The sequence below is a fragment of the Panthera uncia genome, chromosome B1 (assembly GCF_023721935.1).
Source record: "Panthera uncia isolate 11264 chromosome B1, Puncia_PCG_1.0, whole genome shotgun sequence".
NCBI classification, from domain to species: Eukaryota; Metazoa; Chordata; class Mammalia; order Carnivora; family Felidae; genus Panthera; species Panthera uncia.
The window spans coordinates 128,814,924-128,830,257 of NC_064811.1; the positions used below are offsets into that span (position 1 = coordinate 128,814,924).

Sequence of the window (15,334 nt, forward strand, 5' to 3'; positions counted from 1 at the left end):
AGTTCAGTGTATGAAAATCAATCAGTGTGATACACCACCTTAACAGAATAAAGAGTAAAAATCACATGATCATCTCAATACACGCAGAAAAAGCATCTGGCAAAATTCAACACACTCATGATAAACACACTCAATAAACTAGGAACAGAAGGAAATTACCATACATAATAAAGGCCATATAAGAAAAGTCCACAGCTCTAACATTCTTACTCAACAGTGAAATCGAAAAGCTTTTCAACCAAGAACAAGGCAAGAACGCCCACTCTCGCAACTTCTTTGCTACATATAGTACTGAAAGTCCTAGCCAAAGAAATCAGGCTTTGAACTTACAAGCATCAAAATCAGAAAACAAGAATAAAATGATCCTTGCTTTTAGATGACATGATCTATGTAGAACCTAATGTAGAAAACTCTATAGATTAAACACACACACACACACACACACACACACGTACGTTAGAACTAATATATGAATTCAGCAAAGTTGTAGAATACAAAATCACTTGTGTTTCTATGCACTAACAATGCACAATCTGAAAAAAGAAATTCGGAAAACAATCCCGTTTACAATAGCATGAAAAAATTGGGATAAATTTAACCAAGGAGGTGAAAATCTTATACACTAAAAACTATAAAACATTGCTAAAATAAATTATAGAAGACACAAATACATGGAAAGACATTCTATGGTCACTCCATGAGGAGTGGAAGACTTCATATTATTAAAATGTCTACACCACCCAAAACAATCTACAGAATCAATGCAATCCATATCAAAATCTCAATGGCTTTTTTTTTTACAGAAACAGAAAAAAAGAATTTTAATATTCACATAGAATCTCAAATGCTTCCAAATAGCCAAAATAATCACGAGGGAAAAAACAACCAAACAGCAGAAGGCGTCACACTTACTAACTTCAATAGTGCAGAGCTAGAGTAATCAAAACAGTATGGTACTGGCCAGATACAGAGAGACCAATAGAACAGAAGATTCCAGAAAGAAATCCCCAGGCATATTTTTTTTTTTATGTTTATTTATTTAATTTGACAGGAGAGCACAAGCAGGGGAGGGGAAGAGAGAGAGAGAGAGAGAGAGAAGGGAGAGAGAGAATCCCAAGCAGGCTCCACTCTGTCAGCACGGAGCCCAGTGCGGGGCTCTAATTCACAAACCTTGAGATCATGACACGAGCCAAAATCAAGAGTTGGAAGCTTAACCGACTGAGTGGCCCAGGTGTCCCAAAATGACCAACAGATTTTTAAAAGATGCTCAGTATCACTAATCATCAGGGAAATGCAAATCGAAACCACAAGATATCACCTCACTTCAGTTAGGATGGGTGTTAGAAAACAAAAACAAAAACAAAACAGAAAATAACGAGTGTTGGTGAGGATATGTAGAAATTGGAATCCTTGGACACTGCCGGTGGTGTTATAAAATGGTGTAGCTCCTATGGAACACAGTATGAAGGTTTCTCCAAAAATTAAAATTAAAGCTGTCATATATCCAGAAATCCCACCTGGGTGCATATATCCAAAGAACTGAAAATAAGATATCAAAGGGATACCTGCATATCCATGTTCGCTGCAACATTTTTTATAACAGCCAAGAGATAGAAATAATCTAAATGTCCTTGGATGGATGAGGGGATAAAGAAATGTAGTATATACATACAATAAAGCATTATTCAGCCTTTAACAAGAAGGAAATCCTGTCATAGGCACTGAGGAACCTTGATTTTGTGAATAAGCCAGTCACAAAAAGACAAATACTTCATTGACTCCACTTATACGAGGTATCTAAAGTAGCCACACCCTGAGCAGCAGAAGTAGAATGGCGGTTGCTAGAAGCTGGAGGGAAGGGAAAGAGTTGTTCAATGAGTATAATTTCCGTTTTGAAAGACGAAAATGTTCTAGAAATCCACTGCACAATGACGGGCCTATTGTTATCACTACCATACAGTGCACTTAAAAATGATTATTTACAATGGTAAATTTTCTGTTATGTGTCTCTTACCACAATTAGAAAAGGAAGAAAAGTTGATTTTCCTCTTCCCATCATCAGAAATGACTGCACATATGTTACTAAAGCTTTCCAAAGAATTCACCCCTGGGATGAGACAAAGCATGGAAAATCTCAAAATAAATAATTTTCCAAAATTTGTGAACAGATGAAAACCATGTTTTAAAATGTAAATGCTATGCAATTTTGAACACATTTGCTTTTGTGAATACCTTAAGGAAATTAATAGAGGAAGCTATGAAAAGTGCTTATTGACCTTTTATGAGCTTTAGGAAAAGAGAGATGTGTCAGAAAACCAAAACAGAATTAATACATGAAATGAGAAGTCAACAAAATTGATTAAGTCTGAAATGAATTTTTAATGGGGTTACAGATTTTGGTGGCCAAATTTTTTAAAAGGAAGATTATCTATAAATGGATGCATTGAATCATTTGAAATTCACTTATAACAACTTAGAGAAAGGCAGGTGTTAAAGTGACTCCCTGATGTTCCTACTACCTCTCTAATTTTGTGATTTACAGAAGACTGTATTTAAAGCATGAGCTTGAGAATTTTCAGTGTTGCTTCACTGTTGGATCAGAATCTCAAATCTTGTCTGCAGACCTGAGGCTGTTAATCTCCCCTCATTTTCCAATGATTCCCTGTCTAGTTTGCACCCCCAGGTTGATGACCAGACTCCAATTTCCCTTCGTTTTCAAGAGCTGTCCTTTTTCTCCTTTCCAGCTCCTGGCATCCCTGAGCCAGCTAGAATCCAGAGCCTGCATATGTCCAGAAAGAAAGGTTGCACAATTTTTCAATACAAGTACTTCTCAACTTTGGTGGTTAGATACCTGGCACATTTCCAATTACTTCAAGAAACAAAGTGAATGTCTTAAAAATCTTAAAAATATGTTTTACTTAGATTAAAGAAACGCCGTTTAAGATGTTTTTAGCTGCCACATAATGAATACTATAATCAAGTATTTTAATGATTCCATTTGATTGTCACAGCTTGAGGGAGATGCACTGCTGTCCTCAAAATATAAAAATCTGAAACCAGGGTTCAACATCCACAAATAATAGATGCTAATTGAAAACAAAAAGGAAAGAAAAGAAATCCTGATATTTCCAAGTGTTTTATTCCCGTTTTATACTCAAATATAAATGAGATTTCTCAGTAAACTTAACAGTGCTATAAATCACAAATGTCCAAATCTCTTCTGGCTTTCAAAAACAAAACAAAATGCCCTTCTGATCTTCAAGACTCTTCAAGCCACTGCCATGGTCCTTTGTTACCCTTCACAGCCAAGCCTTTGAAAACAGACTGAACTTCTCATCCCCGCTCGCTCTGCACCTCACTGGACCTTAGCTTCTAAAATAGTTCTAGTGACTTAGTTCACCCTAATGTTTCCGATCCTCCCTGAAGTTGCTAAATTTTATCTGGCTGCACATAATTCCTTGTAAGCAGCCGCAGTCGACTCTGGAGTGCATGTTGGTGGTCTCCGTTCCTGGCCTCTATTCTCTGCCAAATCCTGAACTCTTTCACCAAGGTGAACTTACTCTTCAGAAACTCCTTTCCGGATGCTCCTCATGTTGCTAATTGTGTCTTTTTTTCTTATTGTCTTATCCTTTATACTCGGTGCATGGACTTATCTTTTCAGACATGCCTTCCTTTCTACTGTGTCCTTACCTCCTTGTATCAAGATGGCATCCTCAGACCATCCCCGGAAACACTCCCCTACCCCGTGAAGGAGAGGTTTTCTGAGTGCTGGGTAGCAGCCGACCACCTCATGCACTTCTGCACTGGGAACAGACCTCCAACTAAACTAGTGCTCACTGTTCGGTCCTTATCTTACCTAACCTCTGCTGCAAATTAGAAATTGTTGACCACTCCCTGCCTTTTGAACGCATCACCTTCCTGCTCCTCTAACACTACCCTCCCAGACTTTCAGTGATGCCCTGGCCAGCCCCTACACCTCAGTCTCTTTGGTAGATGCGTTACTTCAACCCTTGCAAAATACTGCTATTACTTTGCATTTCTTCTAGGCCCTCTCTCTACCTCCACCTTTGGCTTGCATGCATAATTACATGGGAGTTTCTACCCATTCACAATGCCTGATGTACCTTCAAAAATCTCATCTAATTGCGTGGGGGTTGTGGATGTCTAGGTAGAGGTAATTTTTAAAAGCTCCTCAGGGGCGCCTGGGTGGCTCAGTCAGTTAAGCCACCAACTCTTGATGTTGGGTCAGGTCATGATCTCCCAATGATTGAGCCCTATGTGGGGCTCTGTGCAGAGCCTGCTTGGGATTGTCTCCCTCCCCTTCTCTCTCTCTCTCTCTCTGCCCCTCCTCCGCTTGTGCATGTTCTCTCTCTCTCTTTCTCTCTCAAAATAAATGAATAAACTGGAAAATAATAAAATAAAATAAAATAAAATAAAATAAAATCTCCCCTGACCCTTTATGGTCATTCATCATGTGGATTACCACAGTACCCTCCTAACATCCTAACTCAGATTTCTCCCCAGGCCTTCACAAGACTTCAAAGTCAGCTAGGTATAAAACCTGTTTTGTCACTGTTTCAACAATCTAAAGGTCATCAAGTTCACACTGGAAAGCTCAAGAGAGCCTCTTCAACTGTTTAGGATTAATAAGCAATAACTTGTAACAACTTTCTGATTACAGTGTGGCTTCCTGTGTCCTCTCTCCTAGAAAGAGAGACCTTTTCATCCTGGCAGGACTGTTGTAATCCACACGGCAAGTATAGTTTTTCATATACCTAAAAACTGACATTCTGGTCGATGTATCAGTCTCCTTCATATTGGTTAATAAGTTCCAACCCTGGGGGAAGTAACTGCCTGGCTTGTTAATAAGATGAGGTGTTGAGCCTATAATGGCTGAGGCCCAGATGTGAGACTGGGGTTAATTTCCAAAGATGAAAGCTGCCTTTTGAGACGTTTATCTTGCTCTGAGACAGACTGACCTCATCGAAGGTACTCTTCTCTATCTCCTCCAGAGCTATCTTAGTCATAGGTAAGGTGATGAAATGCCATACTGGGCTAGTTAGATACCACTCATTCCAATGAGTTTCATTCCAAGTATGAGACTGGCCTTAAATAAAATGAAAAAGGGGTGACAGGTGATACATAATTGCTTCCCCTTTTGTCATTATCATAAAAATGTATATGTTGGGCCCTGTTCCAAAGTTATAGATGACACAGATTATGGGAACTCTTCCCATAACTTCCATAGTTATGGGAGCTTTGTCACCTAGGAAAGTATAATTGCTATCTTGTTTGGAGACAAAATGGAATGGAATGGAATGGTGGGGCTTTAAAACCTGAAAGCATTTCACTGTTGTTATATTATTGCTGTGTAACAACTGGTTGCTCTGGTAAGAATTTATACCCAGTGAACTTTATAGAATTCAATGAAAGATTTGAGACAGAAGGAGAGTAATAATAACAATTTAAAAAATGACTAGTACACTACATGACCTCATTTAATCCTTATAGTAGCCCTATGAGGAAATCCTTATCATTTCCACTTTATAGGAGGAGAAAGACAGCTCATACACTGTGAGTGGAGAATGGTGGTGACCCACTCAGCTACACCAACTCCTATCACACCACACTCTACATACATGTGCCCAGTCTACCAAGAGTAAGAGCCAAAATTTACTGGACCCACTGCCAAAGGACCAAAGAAGAAGGGGTTGCCCTCCAAACTATCAAGATCAGATGTGTTTATGATACAAAATTAAATATGCATAATTCACTAGTTAGAATGCCCTGTACATCGTCATGTTTTAATGTTATCTCAAGATTTTTGAGGTCTGAGTATTTACTTTTAGGCACCGTTATCGATACAATTCATAATTTCATATTTTCCCCTCATGGTAACCAAAAGAAATGCATGAAGCTGCGAATAATCCACACTAGGGACTGTGACTACTGATTCATCTTCCTCAGGATACCCAAAGCATTGGGAGTGAAACAAGAAATAAATGGTGGCTTCCAGAAGGTCCACTGAAATTGTTGAATGGATTGAAACACCACAGGCAACCAAGTGGTTTATTTTTCACTTCAAAAAATTCAGGACAGTTATATTCCCTCTCATCTAGATTGAAGAGGAACAGTGGCAAGTGTAAAGAGTGGGGAATCACTTGAATTTCAACTCTTTCTCTCACGTTGCTGTATGGGTGGCCTCTCTCTCTTATGGACAACTGGTATCCTGGAGAGTGACTCTTTCTGTGAATAAGTGAATACATCATGACCAACTCTTAAAGAGATTTTACCTACCAAAGAGTTTCTTTTAAATGGGAACTATATACTGAACTATATATCATTTTAAACAGTCGGTGTTACATTTAACATTATTCGTAGATGAATGCAATGTTAATCAAAACCCAAACCTGTGGGCTTGGCCAGAAAGAAATGTTAAACAAATATAAATACGTTAGGGCTATTTGTTTTAACTTTTAATTTTCTTAAAAGGACATTTAAATGTTAAAATTAGTTTGGAGTGATGAAAATTTATGATAATACAACAAAGAATTTGCTCAAGATGTCAAGTGATGCCTACTGATAGGATATTTGAGTAGCCCACGGAAAATTTAAGTTTCCAAAAGGCACATATTTTGCATTTGAAAACAAAATGAAAAACAAAAGACATATTTGGGAGGAAATAATGCTGGAGGCTATAAAATGTTATTAAATAATTTATATCAAGGCCATTCTAGGACTAATCAATGGATTTACAGTCTTTTAAAACTACTGGAATTCTTGGGGCGCCTGGGTGGCTTAGTCAGTTGAGCCTCTGACTTTGGCTCAGGTCATGATCTCACGGTCTGTGAGTTCGAGCCCCACGTCTGGCTCTGTGCTGACAGCTCAGAGCCTGGAGCCTGCTTCGGATTCTGTGTCTCCCTCTCTCTCTCACCCTCCCCCGTTCATGCTCTGGCTCTCTCTGTCTCAAAAATAAATAAACATTAAAAAAATTAAAAAAAAAAGATAAAACTACTGGAATTCAAAGCAAAAAAAAAAAAATCACCTTCTGATGTCTATGATATGATCCAGCAGTCTGAACTGAATTCATGTCTAAGTAAAGCTTTGGCCGACTTGAAATGTCAATCAGTATGTTATGCACCTTGTCACTGTTTTTCACAGGAGGTTAGGAAATCCTGCTGAACCAGGTACAGGTTAGTTGCATCTAATCATACTCAATGGCCTACTTAACCGTCATCCTTCCCTTCTGTCTTTCTCCTTCCTATTATATGCCCAATGTTTAGCTTCTCTCTCAATTTAGACTTTATGTCCTTCAAACATGTCATAGTTTACTCTTCATAATGAGGTCCCAACCCATTGCTTCAGGTGTCTTGAAATGTATACCTACCTGGATGTTTATGGGTTCCATATGCTTGTAGTACTACCAGAAGTATTTCTAGGCTTTTTTATGTATAAGATCTAATAAATTGATTTTTAAAGTCTTAAGTTCTATTATAAAGATAACAGTTAAGTTTATTCCAGTTATTCTAAATACAAGAGGACTAAGAAGGACAACTCTGATCAGAGGTCAAAGAAAACACAGTGATGCATATAGCAGGATGATGTCTTCCCATCATTAGCTTTTCTGACTGAATCTCAAACAGGAAGCCCACCTACAGAGGCAAGAAAGTAATTTGGTCTTCACTGTCTTCTGTACTAACTTTTAATCTCAGGCCAGGTTACTCTTAACCATATCGATTAATCCCAATTGTGATGGCTGGAAGTAGACTGAAGGTGTACAGATTTGATGAGTTGCTGCCTGAGTGATGGGCAAACAGGTTAAAATCAAGATAGTTCCCTCCCATAATGGCTGCCTCTTATCCACAGAGTGAATCTGTGACATACAAATGAACGGCACATCGCAAAAATGAAAACAGGTGCAAAGTTTGCACTCCCATGGCAGTTTTCATTAGTGTTATTTTAATTCACTCCTGAATTCAACCATAAATATTGTATTTACTAATCCATAACTTAATTTCATACTGAACTGTTTTCTTTGGGGTACCTTGGATATTGATTTTTATTTTGGCTTAATCCTGCAAACAAATTGATCCTGGGTAAATTGAGAAAAGAATATTCTAACAATTAGGGAAAGCCCAGGCACATTACTTAATATTTAGAAATTGTATCCACTGATGTGAAAAAGTATAATAACAATGATGACTTCCATGCCAGTTCTTCTGAAGAATAATATATTTAATGCCTATTACTCTGAAGAATTTATACTGAATGTGAATGTTCACTAGTAGCGGTTGGAAACCTTATTATGTGAAAGATAACTGAAGGAATTAAAGAAGGGAAAACTACTTGAGTAAAAGCCAACATCCCCCTGTGGTCTACAAGGCCCCACGTGGTCTGGTCGTCCTCCGACCTCATTTCCCATCGCTCTGGCCCTTGCTTACTCTGCTTCGTCACACAGTCCTCTTTGCTGTTCTTTGAACAAACCAGGAAGGCTCCCACTAGCTTCTTCCTTTTTTCTGAAATACTGTACCCCCAAATATACAAATGGCTGTCTCCTCTCCTTAGGTCTTTGTCCAAATGTGTCAGTTCAATGATGCTGGCCCTTACCTACTATTTAAAACTACTGTTTGTCCCCCACCCAACACCTCCTAATTCCTTCTTACCTTGCTCTGCTTTTTCTTTACTTGATAGCTCTTATCACCATCTAACATATACTATAGTTATTCATTATGTTCATTGACACTGTCTCAGTATCCCCGCTAGAACGTTATTAGCCTCATGAGGACAAGCATTTAGGTCTTTTAGTTCACTGATATATCCCAGTAGATAAGTACCGGGCATATAACACTCGATAAAAAAAAAAATTCAAGGAGGGCCACCTAAGTGGCTCAGTTGGTTGGGCATCTGACTCTTGGATTCAGCTCAGGTCATGATCCCAAGGTTGTAGGATCAAGCCCCACATCAGGGTCTGCACTGAGCATGAAGCCTACATAAGATTTTCTCTTTCTCTCTCTGCTCCTCTCCCTGCTCATGCAATCTCTCTCTCATTCTCTCTCTCTAATTAAAAAAGTTAGTGGAAAGAGCAAATAAAATATCTGAAGAGTGACTGTGTACAGCAGAGGAGTGCTCCAAAGGGAAGAACTAGATCTATGGATAGACAGAGAGCTAGGATATCTATCTATGGATAGAGGGAGAGCTAGGTTCAATGTGTGAATGACTTTCCAAAGGAAGAGATTTTCCAACTTTGTCATGCAGTCAAATCGCCCACAGAGCTTGTGAAAAACAATTCCTGGACCCCAAACTTAATGAAGCAGATCCTTCAGGAGTGGGTTACAGATAATTTGGTTCACACCCAATTTCAAGAACCACCCTTCTAAACTCTCAGTCACTGAAACATTCAAGTAGCAGCAGAAAGACCAAGTGCCAAGGGCTTTTAGACAAATGTTCGTTTTTGCACTGCAGACAAAGGCTGGGCTCAAAGATATTGTAATTTTATCAAATAAATTTTAAGATTAACATATTGTTTTTGTGCTATATTATTTAGAAAATGCTAACTTTACTTTCCATCAGGTTCTGCTCTGGTGTTGGAATGCATGCCTCTTAAGAGTAATAGAAGTATGGCTCTAAGGAGCATCTCATATTGTTTAACATTTAACGCTTATTTGGAAGTCTCATTACACATAAAAATTCATGTTGCAAATTTCTGATTTAGTTTGGAAGTCACTATTATTTCCTTTAATGCAGAAAACTGCAATTTACTGTGAATTATGTTTAGAATCAATAAGAGACCTTCTGTGGAAGCAATCTATGGAATAACCATAATTCCAAAAAGGGTCAAAGTCAAGTTAATAATCTGCAACTGAAAACAACCCTAACTTAATATTCAATATTAAGCTGAATATTCTCTTTTCATAGAGAAGGCAGTATAAAATGTGTAACATAGATATTTTCACTATGAAATGAATACATCAAATGAGAGAAATGCAGAGTGCCTTTTAAATAGTAGGTAGGTGCAGATAAATTGAAATTGAATCACGATAAAATGACAAAACACAAACCACAAATGCCACGAGCAGGTGCACAGCACACAGCAGACCTTTAACAGCTAAGCTCCTCTGAGTCCATGTGCTTTGCCCAGTTGGTGGAAAGAATCAGCAGATTCATCCCTGCACTCTCTAGTCAGATAAAATTACCCAAGTCAAATGTCTTTCAATTTATGACTGTCTGTAAGGAAGTCTTTTCACTTTTGGATAGAAAGATAATTAAAACTGATTTTTATTTATGCTTCCCAGTATGGCATAAATGTAAGGAAATAATTGAAAACAAACAGCACTATTAGGAAAAATAGTTACTGTTCGCAGAAGCCTGTGCTGAGCTGTATTATCTGCCGCAAATTCTTTGAGGATCAGATATTACTGCATTGTTTGAAAGCCACTGCTGACCCTATCGAAATGAAGTAATAATATTAGCAGTAGCAGTTTCTATTTATTACATGCTTACTATGTATTAGACACTGTTCTAAGTGCTTTACATGAACTAGCTTATTCAGCTCCCAGAACCTAATGAGGTAGGTATGATTATTATTCCTAATTTATGGGTTAGGAAACTGAGGCTCAGAGAGATTCAGCTGCCCAAGGAGGCACGGTGGTTGAATTTGGAATTAAACTCAGGCAGAGCTCAAGCATTTAACCACAACATGCCTCCTCTTTTACTGTACTTCTAAGAAAGTACTTTAGGAAATGTACACTTGTTGAGGATTCATATACATTTAAATAAAGGGTTTATTTTTGACATTGCAAACCTAAATTAACTGAAACTTCAAAAGCCCTAAATGATTTATTTTTCAGTATTTTCACTCTTTGTTGTTTTTAAAGGTTTGTGTGTGTGTGTTACTATATTTGAAGGTATTGTTTTTTAAGTTTGTTTATTTATTTATTTAGAATGAGAGCACACGTGTACAGGGAAGGGGCAGAGAGAGGGAGGGAGACTGAATCCCAAGCAAGTTTCCTACCGTCAGCACAGAGCCCCATCCAGGGCTTGAACTCACAAACCGTGAGATCATGACCTGAGTCGAAACCAAGAGTCAGACAGTTAACCAACAGAGCCACCCAGGGGCCCTGATTGAAGGTATTGTTTTAATACTGTACTATGGATGAAAACTGGCATACTGAGATGCCTGGGTGGCTTAGTCGTTAAGCATCTGACATCGGCCCAGGTCATGACCTCATGGTTTGTGAGTTCGAGCCCTGGGTCGGGCTGTATGCTTACAGCTCAGTGAGAAGCCTGCTTCAGATCCTGTGTCTTCCTCTCTCTCTGCCCTTCTCCCACTCATGCTCTGTCTCTCTGTCTCTCAAAAATAAACGCTGACAAAATTTTAAAAAATAAAAGAAAATTGGCTGAACTCAGAAATTTATGACTGAATCTGCAATAGCACTCTTGTTGTATAAACCTTCATTTTAAACATTTTGCCCAGACAGATGCAATATACAAAAACTTGAGGGGACACTCACCTGCATCACAATTTTCAGTCACAGTCCCTTTATACAGAGGGTGGCTGAAGGAAATCTTTCTATCTTCTCCTTCCATGTGAACGACTAAGAGGCCAGTGGCTGTCCTAGCTGGGACACCTTGGTCCATAACTTTTAACTGCAGCCAGATTGGAAAATATTCTGAAGATGGGTTGTGCCGAAGTTGGACTTCTCCTGTATACTTATCAATAGAAAACATCGACTGGGTCTCTGCAAAACTAAACATGACAGTTCCATTGGGTCCCAAGTCGGGGTCACTGGCTGTCAGAATGGCAGTTGTCTGGTTAGGAGGTGACTGGGCGGAAAGAAAAATTTCAAAGGGGTTCTGCTCCCACACCGGATCATTGTCATTAACATCCATGACATGCACTTTTATAATTACTGTGGTGCTTCTCGAGCCCTGGACACTACAGTCTCTGGCCACAGCCCGAAATGTATGTTGGGATCTGGCTTCTCGGTCCAAGGCGTGGCAAGTTCTCAGTGCACCTGCCACAGAATCAATGGTGAATGTACCAGAAGCTTCACCCTCCAGAAAATACTCAGTTTGCCCATTCAGACCTTCGTCCTTGTCCACAGCAGATAGTACCAGAACCACTGTCCCCACTTCAGCATCTTCTCTCACGGAGGCCTGGTAATGCAGCGTGGGGAAGGAAGGGCCATGGTCATTGTCATCCAAAACTCTAACCTGCAACTGCACCAGAGAGCTCCTCGGTGGATCCCCTAGGTCAGAACACAGGATGACTAAGGTAAAATTGCTGACTTGCTCCCGGTCCAAAGCGCGAGTGGTTGAGAGGTCTCCTGATGTTTCATTAATAGCAAAGTATTCATCGGTATTCCCATCTACGAAAGGAAACAAATACAAATTCAAAATCCATTCGAATTGAAGAAGTAGCAGCCCTTTGCTGGCTATATATACACACACATATGATTCATGTGTATATGTGCTACATATATCATTCATGTATATGATGAGATATATGCAGGATTCATGCATTCAACAATTATTTATTTCATGATTATTCATCCTAGCAGTTTTGTAAGTATGGAGGATACAACAGTGAACATGATAGAGTCCCCACCCTCATGAAGCTTCTTTTATCAGGGGATAAACAAAATAATATAATTCAATATCTATCTTAATTCAATCAATAATTAGAGGGGGGCCTGGGTGGCTCAATGAGTTAAGTGTCCGATGCTTGACTTCAGCTCAGGTCATGATCTTACAGTTCACGGTTTTGAGCTTCATGTCAGGCTCTGTATTGACAGTGTGGAGCCTGCTTGAGATTCTTTCTCTCTCCCTCTCTCTCTGCCCCTCTTCCTGCTTGCTCTCTCTCTAAATAAATAAACTTAAAAAAATAATTTACTTGCTTTGACTTGATTTGCAAGAGTATGAATTTTTGTGTCTGCATATACAACTTTTTATATTCATATATTTTTCCTCTGATTAAAGTATATGTTTTCATTGAGATAAAACAACAATGGGACACCTGGGTGGCTCAGTTGCTTAAGCCTCTGACTCTTGGTTTCAGTTCAGGTCATGATCTCATGGTTTGTGAGTTTGAGCCCCATGTCGGGCTCTGTACTGACAGTACAGAGCCTGCTTGGGATTCTGTCTTCCCCTCTCTCTCTTTTTCTCTGCCTCTCCCTTGCTTGTGCTCTCTCTATCTCTCAGAATAAATAAATAACTTGTAGTCAGGAAAAATAATAGTTCCACGACTTTCCGGCAATATCTTGGATGAAGGGCACATTCTTGGATGAGGCTCACTATTCCAAACAGTGTGAGGATTTACTAGCATCTGCCAGGGGTCTATGGGGAAGAAGTAGAACAGCATTCAAAAGAACAACAGCTAGGGGCTGAGGAGAAGAGACTTGCATTTGCATTTTATTCATAACACACAAGTAATTTGTACCACACATAGGGGTGATCCGACAAACCTACATTTCTGTGGCATTTGTAGTTGATAAAATGATTCATTCACTCAGCAGACATTTAAGGAGAACCTGCCACACGCCAAGCATGTGCTGGATACTGGGAATATGAGGAGAGTAAGCCATGATCCCAGTCTCCAAGAATTACAGTGCAGGAGGAATTTGGGTCAGTACCGGGACATCAAAGTGTGGTGTGAAAATCATATGCACAGGGCGCTGAGAAGGAGATGAAGGGCACACAGTCCTGTGTTTGGCTGAGCGGGAATGACTGGAGAGAGTGACATCACAACTGATCCCTAAAGAGGAAGGGGCCAGGCTAAAGGTTTGGCAAGTGCGTTGTAGGTAGAGGAGAGAGCCTGAAGGAAGCATTCCACATTGGTAGTGTGATGCCGTTGGGCATGAGGACTGGGTCTTTGAGGTGAAACAATTTGGAGCCTGAAGGAAGTCTTACAACTATGAGAAGTTAATAGCTGCAAATGTTTTAGTGTAACTAGAACACAGGGTTCCCTGGGTGTTTGCAAGCAGAGGGCAGAGAGAGGGCTGGCAGCTGGGAAGACATGAATTTAGGAGAGAAGGAGAGGGTTAAATCATGAAGCGCCCTGTGTATACTGCTGAGGAGTCTACCTTAACATCTGTAGGGAGCCCCTGAAGGGTTTTAGACAGGAAAGGATCATGAGTCACACTTCTGTTTTAGGAAGAAGCCTGGGCAGCAATGTCAAAGCTTGGTTTTGACACTGACAGTGCAGAGCCTTGCTTGGGATCCTCTCTCTTCCTCTCTCTCTCTGCCCCTCCCCCACTCGCTTGTGAGTGAGGGTTCTCTCTCTCTCACAAAAATGAATAAGCTAAAAATAAGAATTCTTCTTGGAACAATTCTAACATCTTTTTGTTTTGCTCATTAATCATGACTTTAAAAAAATCTTTGGCAGTTGTTAATTTTATATTTGTATGAAAGTCATTATTTTACTTAAAAACATGTCCTTTAATGGGGTTAAGACATAGAATGCAGATAAAGATAGGGAGATATAGGGGGGCAGTGGTAGCTGAAGACAGGGATTGGATGCAATGACTCAGTGAGAGTATGTCTATGAGGAAAGTAAAAAAAAAAAATACTAAGCACCAAACACCATGGAAACTTCAATAAGTCAGAAGACCACCCGCAGCACAAGGACATTGGAAAGGCTTGTCTAGAAAGGACATGAAGGATCAGGAGAAAGTGACCTTCTGAAGTCAAGGTGGGGCCAAGTGTCCAGGGCGGGGTGTGCAAAGGCACAAAAGCAGGACAAGCAAATTAAGAAGTGAAAAGATCCGCTGGATTTAGCAACAAGATCCCAAGCGTCTCTCTGCAAGGGTAGTTTCAGTAGAACACACGGTAGCAGGATAAGAAGTGAAAGCAAAGGTAAGGTCAGAAACCAGAGAGAAGCCAATGATTTTTTTTTTTTTTTAAGGACAAAAATTCTTTATTAAGAGTGGTATTACAGTTGAATCCTTTTTTTCCTGTTTATTTTTTTACGGTATTAAGGTTGAATCATTTTCTTCAGCTTATTTTTCTGTATCAATTTTCTACAGTAAAAAACTGTATATTTTATTTTATTTATTTATTTATTTATTTATTTTTAAAGTTTATTTATTTTTTTTTTATTTATTTATTTATTTATTTTAATATATGAAATTTACTGTCAAATTGGTTTCCATACAACACCCAGTGCTCATCCCAAAAGGTGCCCTCCTCAATACCCATCACCCACCCTCCCCTCCCTCCCACCCCCCATCAACCCTCAGTTTGTTCTCAGTTTTTAACAGTCTCTTATGATTTGGCTCTCTCCCACTCTAACCTCTTTTTTTTTTTTTTTCCTTCCCCTCCCCCATGGGTTTCTGTT

The 15,334-nt window shown here is 39.3% G+C and overlaps 1 protein-coding gene across 1 annotated transcript in view; it reads right to left on the bottom strand.

Moving 5' to 3' along the window:
• Positions 1-15,334, bottom strand: part of DCHS2 (dachsous cadherin-related 2) — an 89,797-nt gene that overhangs the window by 40,103 nt on the left and 34,360 nt on the right. Inside the window, 1 exon segment of the mRNA XM_049632354.1 lies at positions 11,511-12,368. Coding sequence (XP_049488311.1) covers positions 11,511-12,368 — 858 coding nt within the window.